Source organism: Asterias amurensis, chromosome 12, assembly GCF_032118995.1.
Source record: "Asterias amurensis chromosome 12, ASM3211899v1".
NCBI lineage: Eukaryota > Metazoa > Echinodermata > Asteroidea > Forcipulatida > Asteriidae > Asterias > Asterias amurensis.
In genome coordinates this window covers 14,884,226-14,905,411 of record NC_092659.1, presented here as the reverse complement: position 1 = coordinate 14,905,411, position 21,186 = coordinate 14,884,226, and the positions used below count along the sequence as shown (strand labels likewise).

The window sequence follows — 21,186 nt, the reverse complement described above, 5'->3', positions numbered from 1 at the left end:
GGAGTCAGAAGGGATTTATTTGAAGATCGCAGATTCCTGGTTGTTTTGTACTCCTGAACTAAGCTTTGAAGATAAACAGGGGCAATACCATGGATACATTGATAAGTCAGAACCAAAACTTTAAAATCAATTCTAGCCCGTATTGGTAGCCAATGAAGGTCCTTGAGAATGGGTGTGATGGATTCCCGAGTGCGAGTTCTGGTGACAAGTCTGGCCGCTGAATTTTGTATGCGTTGTAATCTGGCAATCTGAGTGTCCAGTTTACTATTATAAACGCCATATCCAAAGTCACATTCAGGCATGTTATTCAGTTTTCCATTTACTTTTTTTACCCATGGGAACTTCTTTTATTTATAAGGCCCGGAAAGTCTAGTAGAGCCTTCACCATGATGACGTGTCAGCCTTTTTACTTAATAAAATGTTCCTTTTTTTTAGGACAAAATATCGTATCTGGGTAATGTGACCCTTTAAAATTGTAGGCAGAAATATCCTTACCAGTACATACATGTTTATCTGCAAATTAAGTTATCAGCGAATTCCCTGGTTTCTGTATATAAAAACAAGACTAGTGTATGGTATTTGCCAACAGTGTTTACTGAAAAAAGAGCATTCCAGTTGTATATATATGGATTTAATGTTATTTGGACGCATTTACTGCGGCAGGTTGCTATGGCAACACTGTCGAGGCACTTAGTCAGTGTACACAGAACCAGACCAATGTAAACCAACATTCGCCGTGGAGAGATTGTGATAAAGCCCGTAGAGGACTGAAATTAAAGGGGGTGTATACCTTTGGTAATTTACTAAGCAAATTAATCACCTTAAGTAAAGAGCACTGGAGAGCTGCTGATATTATGAAACATTATTAGAAGTCTCCTGACGATGACTAGAGCAACCTAGTCGAAACGTTGAGACCAATTTCAGAACCGACTCCGCGGCAGTACAGTTAATTACGATCCTATAAGCTAAAGTAGTAGTCCAGTCTAATTTCTATACCATCCGCCCTGGTAATAGTTAAAAAGCAGGACAGTTCTTTTCAGAACTGAGAAGTCTCCCGAACCCCCGATTATCTACTCCACGGCAGTAGAATAAAGCAAGACAGTTCCCTAAGAACAACTCTACCTGGCAAGTAGATACACACATGGTGTTACTGCAAACCAAATATACATTGATACCTCACCATGCAATGCCTCAAATCCTAAAATTATTATTATTAGAAATAACACCCTTTGAAAAAAAAAAATTTTTTAGAGAATGAGGTAATTTTTCACTTATATTGGATACGTTACAGGCTTCAGGCATCAAGCAACTGAAAGCATGCAACTTTATGCAACAAGGGTGTTTTTCTTTCGATATTTTCTTGAAAATTTGATGGCCAAATGAACATAAATTTTCACAGGTTTGTTGTTTTTGCATGTTGGGATACACCAAGTGAGGATACATGTCTTTGAAAATTATCATAAGTATGTTTTCAGCAAAACTCATAATATTTCGGATAAACACAATTTTAAAAGTTACTCTCAAAACTCACCTGCTCATATTTTTGTTACTTTCCATTTTTACGTACTTAAGGTTTCCCCCGTTATTATTTCGCTTTCTTTTCACTGGATATGTTGTTTTGTTTACATCCCTTTTCCCTGCTTCTCTGCGTTTCAAACATCTCTTAAAGACAGTGGACACTATTGGAAATTGTCAAAGACTAGCCTTCACAGTTGGTGTATCTCAACATATGCATAAAATAACTAACCTGTGAAAATTTGAGCTCAATCGGTCATCAAAGTTGCGAGATAATAATGAAAGAAGAAAACACCCTTGTCACACGAAGTTGTGTGCGTTTAGATGGTTGATTTCGAGACCTCAAGTTCTAAATCTGAGGTCTCGAAATCAAATTCGTGGAAAATTACTTCTTTCTCGAAAACTATGGCACTTCAGAGGGAGCCGTTTCTCACAATGTTTTGTACCATCAACCTCTCCCCATTACTCGTCACCAAGAAAGGTTTTATGCTGATAATTATTTTGAGTAATTAGGTACCAATAGTGTCCACTGCCTTTAAGATTGATTTGGCACATTACAATTTCTTGTTATTATTATAGGGTGCGTTCATTTAGCTTCCCCAGGTCGACCTTGGTGTTTGGCGTTTTTTTTCCCAGGACGAACGTGTGCATATATACATGTAATAACCCACAGTCATCCTAAAAAAAGAACCTGCCACACACCGGGGTTGACCCAGGGAAGCTAAACGAACGCACCCATTATTTATACCCTGCCTTTAAGTCTAGCATCAGGAAAGGCAGTAAGGTTGGCTGTTGTGTTATTTAGTAAAAGAGGTCATATTGATATTCGGTTGGTCGGGGGGGGGGGGGGAATGTGTACGCGCTATTATCAAAACAACTTTTGTGATAAAAGTTGGCTGTTATATTATTCAGGAAGATGTCATATTGATATTTGTTTGGGTAAAATATGTCTGCGCTATTATCAAAACATTTGTTTTTTGTGAGACAGTCTTTCAGATCAATTAGCGGTTAGCAGGTGTAGAAATCAAAAGGTCAGACTTAACCCCTGTCGGACCGCAGGTGTCGGCTGTTCCCTCAATCATGATAAATAGCCACTTACAGAGATGGAACATGGGGATAGCGCGGCGGTGTTTTATTCCCCCGGTGCGCTGAAGCTTTTCCAGTACCCAACATTGTGGAGTAAATGGCTACCGGTGAATTGACTGATGTGATAAGACATACTGAATTGCGTATGTGGGGGTGTGTTGTTTGATAACGAATACCTTATAGGGCTGTGGTGTTTTTGATTGAGAAATTACATTTTAAAAAGGAAAAGAAAATGATAGGAATAAAAAATAATAATAATAAACTAATAAATCTGTGTTTTTTGCCGGCGCCCTTTGGAATGAAATTACGCATGTTCAAATAACCTTAAACCTAACGCCTCCGTTATGCATTGTACTTTTAAAATCTCTTAAAACACATCTTTTTAGATTGGACATCTATTTTAGATTGTAAAACATTTGAAAATTCTTTGATTGACGTAGACTGGTGCCCTTGAATGTTTAACTGAGAAATTGTGCCCTACAAGTGCTGTGTATTATTAGTGCCTTTTTTAACATTTTAAAGTCACCTGGAAGTGGTATTTTGTCAAAATAAAGCTTTTGTCACTAAAATATGTGTTTTGATAAGTGGAATTTTCTAAACAATTAACTAAGGTTTTGAAAAATCAGTTTCCATGTTATTTACAAATTTGAAAATAAGGTGACCCGAGAGGGCGCTGTTCGTGACGTCTTTTGAGGCGCGATGAATCGCAAGTTAAAAACATGCCCTCAAAGTTGAACCAATACCTGATTTTTTCACATTAGGCAAATGCTCCTTTAGGTTTGTTACGTCTTTCAGGTACAGTACCTTCTTCGTCTTCCCCACTAACTGGAAAAATTGTTGGGATGGCGTCATGTTTTAGAAAAGAAGGATAGTCTTTGACAATTACCAACAGTGTCCACTGCCTCTTAGACTCGGAACTATGTTCCAGGGTGAACCCTAGTGATAAGCAATTTTTATTTTCAGACTTACAGTCCCAAATTATTCAAAGTCAGACAAATTTTCTGAATAAGCATACAGTTATGTACATAAACACAAGATCACAAATGGGAAAAGCGCCCATTCATAATATGCTATTCGTTTATGCTACACGTATATATATTATAATTTATCACACAAGCGCGAGTGGAATACAGGAAAATGTAGTGCTTCTGCGTCCCATATCCAACGAGGTCGAAGGCCGAGTTGGATATGTGACGCAGACTCGCTATATTTTCCGTATTTCCACGAGCGCACGTGTGATAATTTTTTTTTTTTCTTTAAGCAAACTTGGCACGTGACATACATTGTAGAACACACAAGAAGCATGGTAGTGATATTAGCTGTGCAATACAGGTTTCTATCACCACTCCATTCTGCAAATCTGATTGGAGGATTAGCGCGTACTTGAAGATAATACCACACGTACATATGTGTAAAAAACTGCAATGTTGAATAGATCTTTAATTTTTGTTGTTTCTCTCTTCTTGTTTCCCCCCTCCCTCCCCTACAGCACAAGAAATCCCAGAAGCGCTTGATACCAACTTGATAAACTTTGATACCAAGTAAGTGACTTTTGATTGTTGCCTCTTTTGTTGGTCATGTTAGGGGAAAATGTATAAATACTTTAGAATAAAGTCACACCATACCTGTGTGCATATTTATCATTCAAATTTGATTTCGCCTCAATGAACACCTTTCTTGTAGAAATTTCAAATAAGTACTGTCAGTGATTTTTTTGGAATCTCACTTTTTATTTGAGACTATTCAGGCCTGGTCCCACCGCAGCGATAACAGAACAATAACGATCACGACGCAAAGAGAGCGTGTTCTATTGGTTGAATTGCTCACGCAGAATATGCACACGCTCATTCAACCAATAGAATGCGTTCTCTTGGCGTCGTTATCGTTCTCGTTATCGCTGAAGTGGGACCGGGCCTTTAGACCCTTTTTTGTTTAAGGGGGGATATTTATGTTTTTAGTTTGAATGACAATAGTTGATTTGAAACCTGCTTTGGATGATCTCAGATCTTAATTTTTGAAAGGATTTGTCGCTAAATTCTTCCACGCAATCAAATTCTCTGTGAAATCATTCAAATTAAAAACTCAGTTCAGTTACGGTTGTAGATCCTTCATCTACAATAGTGTCAAATAATTGATTATTCAATAAGCCATTTGCGAGCTAAATTTGAATAATGTCAGGTACAATGACTTGCTTAGTTACAATGCACCCTTTACATTTGAATTCCTCACACTATCAGTGTTGCTATGCCACGTGATTAGGGGCAAGCTTTTGTATAGCAACCTCCAGGATGAGCAAACCCTGGTACACCTACAGTCATACACATCCATTCAGAATTGTGTATGGGTGTTCTCTTACGTAACTACGCAAAAGCTTGCCCCTAATCACGTGGCGTAGCAACTGTCTCTATAGTCTGAGGAATTTAAATGTGAGCAGTACATTGTGACTAAGCAAGTCATTGTAGCAGACATTATTCAAATCTAACTCGCAAATGGCTTGTCCAATGGCTTGTCAGTGACATCCAGTTCATCTGACGTTTCGACCCATAGATCTTTTTTTTGTATCCACTGCATGTAAATTGTTGCGCCTCCATTGCTAAAAAAGAAAAAAGGTTCATCTGCCGTAGTTCAGTGATAACTCTTCATTTATTTTTTGCAATGAGTGATCGTATTTTATTGAGCATAATGTTCATATTATGCATGTCTGGTTAAAATACATGAAATAACCCGCCCAGCTCTTTAGACATGCTAGTTTGTAAAGGGGATATCAACTTATTAGACTAACTTTGCTAGTTACTGGCTTAACCTGGATGGCTTAATCTGGATTGATAAACTAACACCTTTAACTTGGGTTATGCGAATGCTGGCATTGTGTATGCAGTTGCTTTGACAAAAAGATATTCCTCTATGCCCAAATACAGCATGCAAACAAACAAACTAACTTTACAGCTTTAGCCTAACCCTATACCAGTTAATGCATTTATGTTTCTTTTCAATGCTGTGTTTTATTTTCTCTTTGTTGAACTAACCCGGATTAACATTTTGGCCTTGCTCGCTTGGGCATGTGGTATTTATTTTGCACCAGGAACGATCCCAACCGCCGGGCAGGGAAATATTGTGTGGGCACGACTTATTCGCCCAGCATGTTAAGTTCCAGGTACTAATAAAAAAACTCACTCTTAATGACACACCTTAGTTATTATCGACTTGTGCCGGGCAAAAAGGGTGTAAGGTCATGAGCAGTAAATGTGGAAACTGTATTTCAAGGAAACCAAACCCAATGGGAGACTTTCAGCCGCTAGGTGGCAGCAGACTTGCCAGGTAAATTTCTATTGTTTACGTAGTTCTGAGCATGCGCACATTACCGAGAACAATGGATTTTACCTGGTAAGTCTGCTGCCACCAAGTGTCCAAAAAGTCCCCTATTGAAGAAAAGTTTTGCATTCATTTAGTTCTGGGCCTAATTTTATAAAGCTGTTAAGCTGAAAATACTGCTCAGCAAATTTAGTTTGAGTGGGTGCACTGGTAGCAACAGTATCAACCTTATGACATTTTGGCTGGTAACCTGTTTCTGCTAAGCAGCATTTTTATTTTGCTTAGCAAGACTTTATGAAAAGAATGAAATTGGGCCCTGGGAGTGAGACATATTTTTGCAATAATGCTCTGGACTTTCTGCGAGGACAATTGCTGTTGTAGGCTTGCCCAACAGAAGTGTGCCTTACGCCCTTTTTCCACGCACTTGATACGTATTTCACCTGCACATTAAACTGTATACATGTATAAACTGACCCTGTCAGCCCACAGTGCACTCACTGCCTATAACTGATATCTCTTTGTTAATTCAACTGCACACACAGTGACTTGTAAACTAAACAAAAAAACACAGCAAGAATTCAAAGTCTTGTTGTTGCTGTTAGGCTTCTACAGCTATGAAGCACAAATAGTGCATCTTTACAAAATTGTTTGTGTTAGACTCTGGCCAGTAGTGAGTAGTCCTTTAAGCTTTGTCAGGGTTTTGTCCCAGATTTCAGGATTTGTCACTGATCTTCTGTCTGTATTTTCTTGGATGAATTGAAGTGACCATCAAGGGAAGACACGGCCCTACCCTTTTGTGTTCAACCCTTAAGATTTCTAGATTGCAGGTCTGATTTTTTGCGGATTAACACCAAAATGTAGCTATTTTTTTATGAGTTCAAGAAAGACAATTCTTTCAGTCCCAAGGTTGAACATGTACATACAATGTACAATCTACTTCATGTATTCTAAAAGTGCCACTATCGTAGGGCTATAAAAAAGCATTTGTTATGAAATCAATACGGTTGGAAAGATGTTTTGAAAGTAGAATAGAATGGTCCACACAAAGATCCCTTGAAATTGTGAAGTTTTTTCTTTTATTTTGTGAAGTAACACAGTCCGTATTTTTGTGGAGTAAAAAAGTTTTGTTTCACAAAATGGTTGAAGAGTCTGTAAAAATGATGTAAAGTAAAACAGTCTAGAAGTAAAAAATCAAATAAAAAATAAAAAAATCCAAATAAACACATTTCAGAATGGTGCATTTTCAGACTGTCACACTCCTGAGTGGTCATTGTTAGAGCTCTGTACATAATGCAGTAAATGAGTCAGAATTCTAGGTCGATTTTGATGTTCACAGGGCTTGAATTTCAAGGGAAAACACATAAGAGCTACCAGGTTGTAGCTCAAAATATTTACTCTACCAGAATTGTGTTCCCAAGACCAGTATAGACATGAGAAGAAAATTCTTTCACAGTTACAGTTACACAAATGAATTGCTTGAACCACTTAAAGACACTAGTCACTATTGGTAAAGACTAGTCCTCACAGATGGTGCATCTCAACATGTGCAGAAAATAACAGAGCTGTGAAGATTTGAGCTCAATCGGTCGTCAAAGTTGCGAGATATTAATGAAAGAAAAAAACACCCTTGTCGCACCATGGTCACATGAAGTTGTGTGCTTTCAGATGCTTGATTTCGAGACCTCAAATTCTAAACTTGAGGTCTCGAAATCAACAGAAGTATATTTATTTGGACTGAGAGTCATCATTTGAACACAAACACAAGACCACCAGACTTGTCCGGCCTTTTATTTACTGGCCCAATGCAAAATCACTTGCCTCAGGCCTGCTGTCCACTACAAAATTCAAGCCCCTATTCATCATGAATCGAATGCAGCTTGAATGTCAGCAGTAGTTGTTAGCTAAGGGGGTTAAAGGCACTGTACACGTTTGGTAGTTGTCAAAGACCAGCGTTCTCACTCGGTGTATCCCATCATAAGCATAAAATAACAAGCCTGTGAAAATTTGGGCTCAAGTCATCGAAGTTGCGAGAAAAAAACGAGAAAAAAAAACACCCTTGTTGGACAAATTTGTGTGCTTTCAGATAGGAATAAAAGACTTCTAGCAAGAAGTCTTTTATTATTTTAGTGAGAAATTACCTCTTTCTCAAAAACTACGTTACTTCAGAGAGAGTCGTTTCCCACAATGTTTTATACTACCAACAGCTCTCCAATGCTCGCTACCAAGTCGGTTTTGAAGTTACTATTTGTTTTGAGTAATTACCAAAGGTGTACCTTCCCTTTAAACACCCTCTTCCCCCCACTCGTCATTGAAATTCACTTCACAGTCGTGCATGCATAATATATGAACGCCCCTCAGACATCCAGAATCAATTGCAGGAAGCTTTTTTAAAGGCCGCTTCACCTGTTAAATGTTTCACACCTCAAAAGATTAGCGGCAACTTCGGTTGTCTTCCTCGTAGTGTTTTTAGATTCCCTGAGTCTGTGGAGACATGCATTATGCGGCAGGGAATCGGCCAGGGACTGTGTAGTTGGCAGAATTGTTTGTATCGAGTCTGTTAGTCTTGTTTTTGTCTGGAAATATTTCTTTCTTTAAAGGCAGTAGACACTATTGGTAATTGTCAAAGACTAGCCTTCACAGTTGGTGTATCTCAACATACGCATAAAATAACAAACCTGTGAAAATTTGAGCTCAATCTGTCATCGAAGTTGCGAGATAATAATGAAAGAAAAAAAACTTGCCACACGAAGTTGTGTGCGTTTAGATGGTTGATTTCGAGACCTCAAGTTCTAAATCTGAGGTCTCGAAATCAAATTCGTGGAAAATTATTTCTTTCTCGAAAACTGTGGCACTTCAATGTTTTATACCATCAACCTCTCCCCGTTACTTGTCACCAAGAAAGGTTTTATGCCAATAATTTTTTTGAGTAATTACCAACAGTGTCCACTGTCTTTAACTGCTCTAAGGTTTTCTAACTGATCTTATTTATCAAGCAAACCATTTGTTTGGAAGATTAAGGGAAGTGGAAGAGGTCCTGCGGGTTTCCCTTAAGGTGTAGCGCCCCTTTTCATCCCCTTAAAAAAAAATCCCAAAGCGCCCCTCCATTATTTGTTACAAAGGAACAAAACCCTCAACCATAGCCCTTCAAATGTGGATCGCTCTTCGCGGCAACAAACTTGAAACAAAAACAAGCACAAAGGTCCGAGCATAATGGGATAAACGTCTTACAATCTACAATCATCTGCCTTATTAAAGGTAAATACATTAAGTGCAATTCCTTCTGCTTGGCCTACTTCCGGTAGGTGGATGTTTTTTGTTTCAACACAGTACAGTTCATGAACCAAGATTGCACTAATCTTGAACTGTTACACACAATATTAAAAGAAGAACGAATTTGACGTCCAAAATAATCTTCAAGATTTATGATATTTAACTTTGTCAAGCCTTTTTGGACGGCTTGTTTTCTCTCTCTTTGCCATGATGAAGCATCAAGCATGAACCTTATTCTGGTACGCATAATTTGCTTGTGTTTAGCATCTTTTTATGTATAAGCAGCTCTGTGAAATTGGGCCCTCAAGACAATACAGTACATGATCCAAGATTGCACTAATCTTGAATTGTTACACACAATACTAGAACAAGAATGGATTTGACTTCCACAATAATCTGCTAGATATATATCATTTACCGTTGGCAAAGTTTTAGACACCTTTTTTTCCCTCTCTCGATGTCATGATCAAGCATGAACTTTTTTAGCGTTTTTTTTGTCTTCACTTGACACTGGAGTTTGAAAGCCTGTGTCTCGTTTATCGGCAGTTTCACTGAGCCACTGTCACTTATATTTAGGGGCTGTCGAGCATTTCTGCCTTGGTTATAAAAGGCTCATGAGGCTATCATCTCGAAAGCCATGCAATGGTGCTTTACAGTATTTCTTCAAAGAGATGGTGGCTAGTCGAATCGTGTATGTTGGTCTGATAAATTATAGTGTGTCATGGCCATGGCTGAGCGGTTTAGATCATCAAATTCAAGTTCTGGTGGTTCAGTCATTGTGGTGTGGGTTTGAATCCCGGTCATGACACTTGTGTCGTTGAGCAATATGTTCAGAGCAAGATGCTCCAAAAATGGATACCTGTGAGGATAGAGGGTGATATTGTGTTTGAAAGAGCCTTTGGAGCGCCATGGCCCAGGCTGTATACTCCCCAGGAAGCTGAGAAATTTTGCAGGAATGTTATTGGCCTAATGACCTGCAGCCGATTTCACGAAACGCTAGGATCAATCCTATCTCGAGTTAGGACGAGTAACCCGTCCTAACTTAGGATGAGTTCAATACATGCTAACGTATTTTGATACGGAACTGAACCCGTCCTAATTAGGTCCTAAGATTAATCCTAAGTTAGGAAGAGTTTGGTGAAATCAACGGCAGGGCACTAATGTAAAGCGCATTGGTACGTTATTGGAAAATGCGCTATAAAAGTTATTATTATTATTATTATTATTGTTTTGTATACGTAGCTGCTATGATGATCATTGGTTGTGCTTGGTGCCCCGCTATGTTTTGCTTAGCCTAATTGCAAACTTTTGCTTAGCTTAATTATTATTTTTTGCTTCATACATGTACGTAGTTTAGTGAAATTTGGCTGTGGTCAGCATTCATTTTCTAAACTGTTTTGACTGCCCTCAGGTTGATATAGTGATAGGATAAAAACAGATGAAATAGCTTAACTTTCTCAAAAATTGCAATGATGATGGCTTGACTTTGGTCAAAAGTGACTCAAAATTTGTCAATTGTGGCTCAACATTGGTCAATAATGGCTCAACATTGGTCATTAGTGGCTCATCATTGGTCAATAGTGCTCAACGTTTGTCATCAGTGGCTCGACATTGGTCAATAGTGCTCAACGTTGGTTAAAAGCAGCTCAATATTGGTCAATTGTTACTCAATGTTGGTCAATAGTGTCTCAATATTGGTCAATAGTGGCTCAACGTTGGTCAATAGTGGCTCAACGTCGTCAATAGTGGCTTGACTGTGGTCAATAGTGGCTCAACGTTGGTTAAAAGCAGCTCAATATTGGTCAATTGTTACTCAATGTTGGTCAATAGTGTCTCAATATTGGTCAATAGTGGCTCAACGTTGGTCAATAGTGGCTCAACGTTAGTCAATAGTGCTCGACGTTGGTCAGAAGTAATAATAATAGTAATAATAATAATACTTGTAATGCACACTTATCCACCCTGCTGGGTGTTCAAGGCGCAGGAGTGGCTCGACATTGGTCAATAGTGGATCAATGTTGGACAATATTGGCTCGACATTGATCAATAGTGGTTTAACATTAGTCAATAGTGCGTCATAAGTGCTCAACGTTGGGTAGTTGCACAATGTTGGTCAATAGTGGCTTGACATTGTGGATGCCAGAAGCTGCTTGTAGTACGTACCACTTCACCAGTTTACAATAATGTCCACTCTGTGAACCACATTTCACCAGTAACATGCACAAAATACACACAAGGTACACTTTGCACATATTGCACATTTAAATGTACATAAAATCGATGATAACAGCACGCATTTTGCATCATGTAGCACACAGTAATAATTTGGTTGTGCTTAGCATCTTTTTGTGCTTAAGCAGCTCTATGAAATTGGGCCCTCGGATACGTGTGCTGTACACTGTGTACCACACTGAAAATGACGCCCATACTGCTACTGTACTGTATGTAGTTCATCGGAACTACATGTAGTAAAACTTTCTGCGTATGGAGGCATCTTAGAGTCCACGTATACATCTCACACCATGCAATCACAGCGTGTACATACATTGTACAACATGAACATAGAGACTGCACATATTTAGCTTGTGCAGGTTAGCGCAATAGTGCAAAGTGAAAACAATTTACTAAACAACACAAAAGTAAATCATCAAAAATATAGCTGCAACGCCTTGGGCAAGACTAGGTCAAATCTTGTCAATAACATGAACAGAGATGGAAAATAGGTATTGAGACACTGTTCCACTACCTACCCCCCCCCCTCCTCCTCCCCTAAAGCGCGCTATTCATTATTTTTGTTTTGTTTTATAATCCAAAGAAAAACTGAGTTTACCAATCACTAGGTGCAGATCCCTCTTTTTGGGGGGGATTTGTTAAAAATATATATAAGAAAACAAAGAAAAACCCAAAAATATCTCAACTTAATTTGGTTGGAATTTGGAAAAATGTAGCCATACCCAAATGTACCATTTTGTGACATCATAATTATATTGATTTTGTCAGGCATGATACTCTTCATACTTTCCGATCTTGTCGGTCTTTGAAAAAAATCTGACAAATTGTGACTTTATAGCTTGAAATGTCTATTAAAGACACTGGACACTATTGGTAATTGTGAAAGACCAGTCTTCTCACTTGGTGTATCTCAGCATATGCATAAAATAACAAGCTGGTGAAAATTTGAGCTCAATTGCTTGTCATACATGTAGTTGCGAGAAAGTAATGGAACAAAAAACTCCCTTGTCGCACAAGTTGTGTGTTTTCAGATGCTTGAATTCAAGACCTTAGATATTTCAGTGAGAAATTACTTCTTTCTCAAAAACTACGTTACTTCAGAGGGAGCCGTTTCCTGCAATGGTAATTACCAACAGTGTCCAGTGCCTTTAAAGCCTCATGTACATAATGTATACATGTAGGTAAGCCTGTTTACTCCATAAAATATTCCTACTTCCATGCGCCAAATATCAAGCCCATATTAATTATGACATCAATGTTTTTGAGTGTAATACATTTCAGTATCCTTCAGTTCATTGGCATGACAATACCTCGTTGTTTTTTTAACCTGCATGGCTATGTAGCACAGTGGACTGCATGTTTATAATAAAAGTCACAAACCTCTATTTTGGGGTCAGCGAAATTAAGAGTGATCCGAAACGCGATTGTGACAAACGTTGCTTCCTGTGCATCCATTTGCATGACAAGTAAATAGACATTGAGAAATCTGCAGAGTGCTAATGCAATGATAGCTGTTAAAGGCACTGGACACCATTGGTAATTACTAAAAAATAATTATTAGCATAAAACCTTAATTGGTAACGAGTTATAGGGAGAGGTTGATAGTATAAAAACATTGTGAGAAACAGCTCCTTCTGAAGTGACGTAGTTTTCGAGAAAGAAGTAATTTTTCACGAATTTGATTTTGAGACCTCAGGTTTAGAATTTGAGGTCTCGAAATCAAGCATTTAAAAGCCTACAACTTTGTGTGAAAAGGGTGTTTTTTCTTTCATTATTATCTCATAACTTCAACGACCAATTGAGCTCAAATTTTCACAGGTTTGATACACCAAGTGAGAAGACTGGTCTTTGACAATAACCAATAACCAATAGTGTCCCTCTTTAAAATCATTAGAGCGGGGCGACATTCACATGTTGCCTTGGATCGGTCGAGTAGATCTTTGAAAAGGGCTTTATCTTCTCCTCTTTCTGCCACCAAAGTTAAATACTTTGTCTCACATAATCTTCTCCAGAGTAACTTTACTCTACTGTGGCCACAATCCTCGCTCCGTACCTCTCTTAATTCCAAACCCCATTTTGTGACACGCACTCCTACTTTTCTTCATCAATTCCGTGTGAGTCATCTCTTCTCTCCGTCTTTGTACATGCCTCTTACGTTTCACATCTCCCCCTCCAAAGCTTTGTCCATCCCTCACCGTGTTCCTCGCCCGTTGATGTTGTTCGTCTCTTCTAGTCTGCCTCCTCATCCGTCTCTCCACAGATCTCTCTCAAGCCTTGAGTGATATCCCCCTTTGCAGTATCAATCTGAAACGGCTTTTCCTTTCGGCTCTAGTATGTATCTGCCTCCCCCATCTGTCTTGCCTCCTCCCTCATCCTTTTACTTCTTCATCTTCCCTCATCCCAAACATCTTTTTCGTCTTGTCTCAATGTCTGACGTCCCCGTTGGGGTCATGTCTTCTGACTAAAAATCGCAGAATGAGCTTGAAGCGGTTTGAGGGTATTGTGGCGTTTGAGCGCAAAAAGCTTCCCTGTCTCCCAGTAGTGCACAACACTGGGGGCGCCTATCTTCCACAGAATCTCAAAAAGGGGGAAAAACTGCAGACAAAACAAAACCTGGCACAATCAACTTGGACAATAAGCATGAACATGATTTGTGATTGTACTGGTGATAATTCCACTCTGGGAATTTGAGCTCATTTTGGAGGTAATATAGGTTTTCCTAGCCAATTTAAGCAACAATTTCATTTAACCTCTCTTTTAATTCACGCATTTTCTCCTAATCCAGTCAAAATGAGTCTTGCTGCCTAATGAAATTGAATGAATTTGACCAGTGAACGCTCAACTTGTCAAATAGAATTTCTCCTTTTGACGGTTGAATGCTGATTCAACGGGACATTCATTTTTAAACCAACTTGAATGAGCCGGGTATTAAAATGAATAGATTTCTGTTAATATTGGCCGGGAAATCCTATCGTAAAATTAATAATCCTCCAATCGGTTTTGTATCCCTCCTTGCTAAAACGTTGATTTTCTTCATGTTTATTTTATTTTCTTCTTCTTCCTCCTCTCCCCACAGCGGAGTGGAACCAGCGACCCCACAAGATGACGACTTCATTTTCGAGGACTTTGCTCGGCTGCGTCTCCAAGGGGCCGAAGGAGAAGGCACTGAGGCTTGATTGGATAGCACCACTGTTGCCATGGCAACACAGCACTAATGGCTCCCGAAAAACGCTGGAGGGACAAGTCGCAAGATGGATGTGTTGTTGTTGAGTTAAAAGGCGTCACACCATGGGAGGGAAGGCAGAGGGGCCGGATGAATGGTGATAGCATACAACACCGCAGGGCTAGTTGTTAATGTCTGCAAAATCACTGTTTCAACATGGGATTTGTAGTATTTAGAAATTCAGACACAATTTTTCTTCTTCTTTTTCTCCTTTCTTTTAAAAGGTTTAAACAATTGGAGAGTATCCCTCAGGTCTCGTAAAAACATTAGGAAAATATTTTGTTTTGAGCTAAAAGAAAAAACCTGTAACAAATAATGGATGCTCCTAAAACAAATACAGGCGGTTAAACAAAAATGGATGCTCCTAAATTTTTACTAGGCAGTTAAAAAACAGGATTAAATTCTGATTCAAATTTTGTGATTTGCAGGTTTTGCTTGAATGTATATTTTAATACACATACAATCAATCGAATTACAAATTGATTGAATTAGAAGTTCCACTGGTTTACCAACCGAACTTATTGTAACTGCTACGCATCGTTTGACATAAGAGCAGTTTTTGAAATATGCCCTATATTTGCCATTTGATACCTCAAATACTAAACCTTGATTTAAGCTACGAGAATATTGTTTGATGTTTTGTTTACTCAGTGTTGAAATGGTATCAGTCGGATAAAACACAATTACACCAAAATAACCGTAAGCAAAAACCCATTTATTATTGATTTATCACAAAAATACAGATCACCATCTTGACTGAAAGGTGCTCAAAATTTTCTTATTAATATATGTTTCAGATTTTTATTTCACCCAACCTACAATGGTAACAGTTTTTTTTTTTACGAACGAATAACGAATTTCATTTCATGTGCGGGCTTTCAGATGGTATTCTCAGACCAACCCAGCTTTTTAAAAAATAATTGTCTTTTCTTTTTTGATTGAGTGCCTACAATTGGCCTGAAGGAGTGGTGCTGCTTGATTTCAACCCAGCTAGGGGGCCTTTATTTTGTGTAATATAAATCTATACATACTGTCCTGTAGATTTAGCATCATGGTAAATGTAAAGATTTAGTTGTGGACGTACTGTGACTGTCCCCGGATTGCACTCTAAATGTTGCACCCATCATCACCCGATTGCGCTGGCACATCGCCAGGAAATGTTGATTTGTTTTTTACTAGACATTTATAGATTTTAAGAAGAACTTGGTGTTTGTATAATAATAACAAAAAATAATAAGGAGAATAAGAATAATATTTAATATCCATTTAGGAGAAAATGAGACCAAACGTAGAATACAAGCAGTGATGTTCTGGGTCATGTTGATCTTGGATTGACCTTAGGTTGACCTTAGAGGTAAAAAATTGCTGTAAAAAGCTTTAAAACTGGCAGCTGTAATGGAAAATGAATTGTTTATGCGGTGATGATGATTTAAACTGAAAATGATAATGAAGAAAAGCAACATATCGCTGTAAGAGTGAAATTTACTTCAATGCGATAAATTATTAGGGGCTAGGGAGTTCATCCCGCAAATGGGATGAGCAGAAGTTTATAAATTTATGCTACAAGGAAAGAGTTTAATTTACCATAACGTGTTGAAATTGTTTTTATTTTCCAAGAAATACACTTACTTGTAATAATGGGGTATTATGTTATTGGATGTTTTTATGTCAATTTTTGGTCCATTTTCTTTCTTCTTCAAGACATGTTGTAGATGTAACTATATTTTACTTGAGATTTTACAAAACAGTCAAATACAATTAGCTTGACGGTGTCTGTTGGGTTTTATATAGACTATTACACAAGCTTTCTTGCCTTTGAATGTTACCTTGACAGAAATAAGAAGAAAAAAACAACGAACAAGGATCTTGAATGATTTTAGGATGGTATAGAAAGGTTTGCGATGACACCATGTAATGATAATCTCTAGAGTTGAGTTGGGGTGGAGGGTTGAGTTGGGGTTGAGTTTCAACTCGACGTTTCGATCAGTATGCTCTGATTGTCTTCTTTCCTTTTGTCTCCAGATGACTATCGGAGCATATTGTTTAAAACGCGAGTTAAAACCAATGGAACTTTTCAGATCTTTACATGGTGCTACCGCAAACCTTTCTATATTGTTTTTCCACCATGCAAAGTTTCAAATGCTACTGATTTTAAAATTGATAAACTACATGGATGTATGCTTGCTACGGGTATGGGATGGGAGTGTTAAAAAAAAAACATGTACATCACTAAAGCAGGGTCTGCGACTAAAGTAGCATTAATATAAAAAAAAGCATAGTAGTTTGTGGAATAACGAATATAAACAATTAAGAACGTTTAAAATGTCATAATATAATTGTTGGCAGAATCTGTGGAAAATAATATTGCCTTGTATTAAGAATAAATAAAAATAACACACAATTACAGAAACATATTTTATTAGATATACATGTACAATGTACATGTACCTTGACTGTACTTTGTAACTAGAGTTAATTCATGTAGTTTGTAAGTTTATAGACATGCACATACTGTTGTATCAATAAACTTTATCAAAATCACTTTAATAAAGGGCAGGGATTGTAGGGGTGGATGTACCTGCAAATAAGATTTAGAAATAAGAATTTACTCCAGAGACAGGTCTTGGTTCTCAAAGTGAGTCTTTTATTCAGAGGTGAGTCTTTTATTCAGAGGTGAGTCTTTTATTCAGAGGTGAGTCTTTTAGTCTTTGGGCGTCCGACTCTTTCAAGGCAAGGCAACAGCTGTAGAGAATGGATAGATTAAGAGTTCTTCTTAAAGAAATTACATTGACACACAGGTCATTTTAAAACCACTTATGTAGGTTGGGCATGAGGGAGGGGAAAAGGGGCGGGGCAACCAGAGAGGGGGGAGCTGTGGGATAGAATCTGCTGTGGTCATCAATAAATTTAATCCACATACACTTTAGTCTTCGAAACCTATCAGGCTGAAAACTGTATAGTTACCACAAACACACACTAACCTAGTTTTTAGTGTAGCAGTATTTAGGCTTTAGAAAACTTGTCAAGGCTTTTAAAAAAAAAAATACCTCAATATAATCGGACCTGAAATGTGCTCTTTGTAAAAATATTTCCCTTCACCTTGCTTTTAATGCCTTGAAATTATTGCATATTTGCTGTGTGGCATAAAAAAAAGAAAACAAGAGAGAAAAAAAAAACAATTTTATCCATCGGTAAAGCGTTATGGGAGATATTAAGAAAAAGCGTTTATTAAAACTTTACTTTATAAAGTGGGCATAAAAAAGGTAAATGCATGTAGTTTTTATTTAGATCGGTGTAAAAAGGTTATCTTTTAAGATATATATTTATTTAAATCTTTTCGTTGTTGTGGTCGGCTTGGAAACCATCCAGTTTTAGACAGCTGTTGTATTTTTAAAAACTAATAAAATAGAAATGCATCTGGACAGCAATGCAGGTAATAAATGTATTTAAAGGTGATTTTTATCAACATCTTTAATTTTTGTTTTTATCTTCCTGTTCATTGTAAGACAACAGGTTTGTCGTTCATGCTTAGGATACCACTGTCTTGACTGGCGACCATTTTTTAAACTATTAGTCACCGATAGAGGGCGCTACATCGGACACTGACTTGGAAGGACTTGGCATTTGGCAAGACTGAACAGGGCCCAGTTTCATAGCTTCGCTTACCGCTGAATTCTTGGTTTACAATCCTGATTCCCCACTTGTGTGCAAGCGCCAAATTTCTGCGCTAGCCTTGTAAGCTTTGAATGCCTAGTAACGTGGAGTAGGCACGCGCAGAAGCCAAAATAACCTGTGAAATAGCTTGCAGTAAGCACAATACTCCCTGCTTCCGTGAGCGGCGATTCTGTGCTTGCGGTAAGCAGAGCCATGCAATTGGGCCCAGGGCCCAGGGCCCAATTTCATAGAGCTGCCAAGCACAAAAATTTGCTTAGCATGAAATTTCTGACTCGATAAAAACAGGATTACCAACGAAATTTTCACGTGATTTTCAGAATTCAGCAAACATCAGCTGAGTACCAGGAACAAGCAATATGCAACAAATGTAAATTTTGTTGGTAATCCTGTTTTTATCAAGGAAGAAATTTCATGCTAAGCAAATGTTTGTGCTTAGCAGCTCTATGAAATTGGACCCAGATGGATTGAACTTGACCATCTTTGATGAATAACAATGGAAAAGTGTACACGTTGCACACGGCTCTCGGCCAAGGATAGCCTTTCACGCATGCATGTTTCATCAAAGATGGCGGCTACAATGTAAGCGGTCTACATGTATATCTGGCTAAAGTGTCAAGTGTTATTGGGTGCATTCGTTTAGCTTCCCTGGGTCGACCCCGGTAGGTTTGAATAGCTTTGACGTCATTCCAAGGGCCCACCCGGTTCAGCCCCAAGTGCCCTGCTTGTGGAGTGGGTCACTTGGGGGTGACCCGAGGTGCATGGCGTCACCAAGAGAGGGCGAGTGTGCTCGTTCAATTAGCTCTTGTCGGGGGCTCATCCGAGTGAGCACCGCGGGGTCGACCCAGGGAAGCTAATCAAACGCACCCATTAAAGTGTCAGATATCTCTTCTCCAGTAGTTTGTGTTGCGGATAGTGTTGCGAAATCGCCGACTACGTTAACAAAATAAACGTCGCTAATCAAGCCTAGGGTACCACTGCTATTACAGGAGAGTAGTAAGATTGTATATTTCTGTATTTCTTTTTCTTTTTGAGTAACGATGTATGACTTTGGGTGTTGATGCTCAATCCCGGTGTCTATACTTAACGCAAAAGGTGGAATGCGAAGCGACTTTGCAGACAAGAATGGGAGACTTTGGAACTCTAGGTGGCAGCAGACTTAAGACTCAAACTCCTACGAGTGCAGATGCTATACAAATTCTGACTTCGGGGGAATGTTTCGCAGGAGTTCAGCACAATTCAACTGTTGTTCGTTGCGAATTTCTGATGTCAAAAATTGTATCTCGTCCAAATTCATACTGGGCTTTACCATGTCAATTTCCATCGTTTGCGTAGTTATGAGCATGCGCACAGAAACGAGAACAACAGGATTTACTTGGTGTGTCTGCTGCCACCTAGCGTCCCAAATGTCCCCCATCAGCATGAACGGATTCGTCCGAGTTGATCTTTGCGAAAATCTAAGAATCCTTGCGCAGTCCTTTGGCATTCGCAGTTGTGTGAAGTATAAACTCTTGGTTTATGTCAGCGTCAATAAAAAAGTATCTTAATAATGATTCTGCACCGTTCGGGCAGGTACTGTTCAAGCTCACCGCGTGATACTAAACTTGTAATATTTTAAAATAAAGCACGATGTACTGGTGTTATAGCACAACACTCCCACGGTGTTTCATTGTACAGTTTACGATTATTATTCTATGTAGTGTGATTATATATAAAGTAATGTCAAAAGCTTGGTACTGTTTTAATGAATGTGGACTAACAATAGGCAAATACTTGGACCAGTCATCTCATTACAAAAATCCATAAAATGATTGTTATTTTACCCGTTACTGGTTCACTGTGTTTACTCTTTTGAAAGAAAAGAAAATGTGGGCAAGGCCAGTTTATGCCATGAAAAAAATGTTATGGGGAAACAATCTATGGACAATCTTGGTCATTGTTTAGGCAGGTGTCATCTGTGAAACCATGGTGAAACTTTGATCATGACACCCCAATCATTAATTAATGTGAGATGTTAAAAAGAGATAACTGTTAAAATGTGGCATGGCTCCAATTTTTACCATTTTGTTTTGGCAAAACTATGATTTTCTTATTGCCAACTTGGATATGAATCAATGAATATCAGCCTGAATGTACACAGCATGAGTTTTGAAACAATCTATGGCCTTTTTTCGAAACCACTGATTCGGCTTTTGATTTGGCTTCAGGCTCCGTCCTCTCGTCTGAATCCCTGAGCGCGTACACAAAGCATGCGCAAATTTTCAAAAAAACTACAGGGCCAAGCTAGCCTGAGCCAAATCTGGAGCCGATTCCGTGGTTTCGAAAAGGGCCTATGTACATGTATGGGTTGAAATGGAAGGTCAGAGTTCATCAGCTGAAATGAATCTCAATCGAAAGAAGTTTGCCGAAGCACAATGCTTAGTGTCACTTTATAAGAGAAAAGTAGGATTTGAAACTTTGCATGGTGGGAACTTTATCGAAAGGTTTGCGGTAACACCATGTAATGAATATCTCTAAATGAGTTGGGGTGGTTCTGAAAAGAACCAGTGATTTCAACACCACGTTTCGATCAGTATGCTCTGATTGTCTTCTAAGAGATAATTTGGCTCCGCAAAGACCAAGTGGTGTATCAACTACAATTGTGTAACTATTATCTGACTGTTTTCTGATTGTCCAAGCATACTGATTGAAATGTTAAGTACACTACTTATCCTTTCTTGAGCCATCATAACTCTACTCCCATGGTGCTACAGATAATTCTCTCAATTGTATTCAACCTCACACATGGTTACAAATTCTACCCAACTGCAGTTCTTAATCCTATGAGGAGTAGAAACACCACTGGGCTAAATTTCATAATAATGGTGCTTACCGTA

The 21,186-nt window shown here is 38.5% G+C and overlaps 1 protein-coding gene across 3 annotated transcripts in view; it reads left to right on the top strand.

Annotated features, from left to right (window-relative positions):
* LOC139945129 (beta-arrestin-1-like) overlaps positions 1 to 19,963 on the top strand; it is a 121,654-nt gene extending 101,691 nt beyond the window's left edge. For 2 of the 3 annotated variants that reach the window (XM_071942401.1, XM_071942403.1), the window contains exons 12-14: positions 4,091 to 4,142; positions 5,684 to 5,755; positions 14,492 to 19,963. In XM_071942401.1, the coding sequence (XP_071798502.1) occupies positions 4,091 to 4,142; positions 5,684 to 5,755; positions 14,492 to 14,591 (224 nt within the window). In that variant the 3' untranslated portion in view covers positions 14,592 to 19,963. The remainder of the gene's footprint in view (positions 1 to 4,090; positions 4,143 to 5,683; positions 5,756 to 14,491) is intronic. The other variant, XM_071942402.1, reaches the window with a different exon arrangement.
* Positions 19,964 to 21,186: the final 1,223 nt, after the last annotated feature.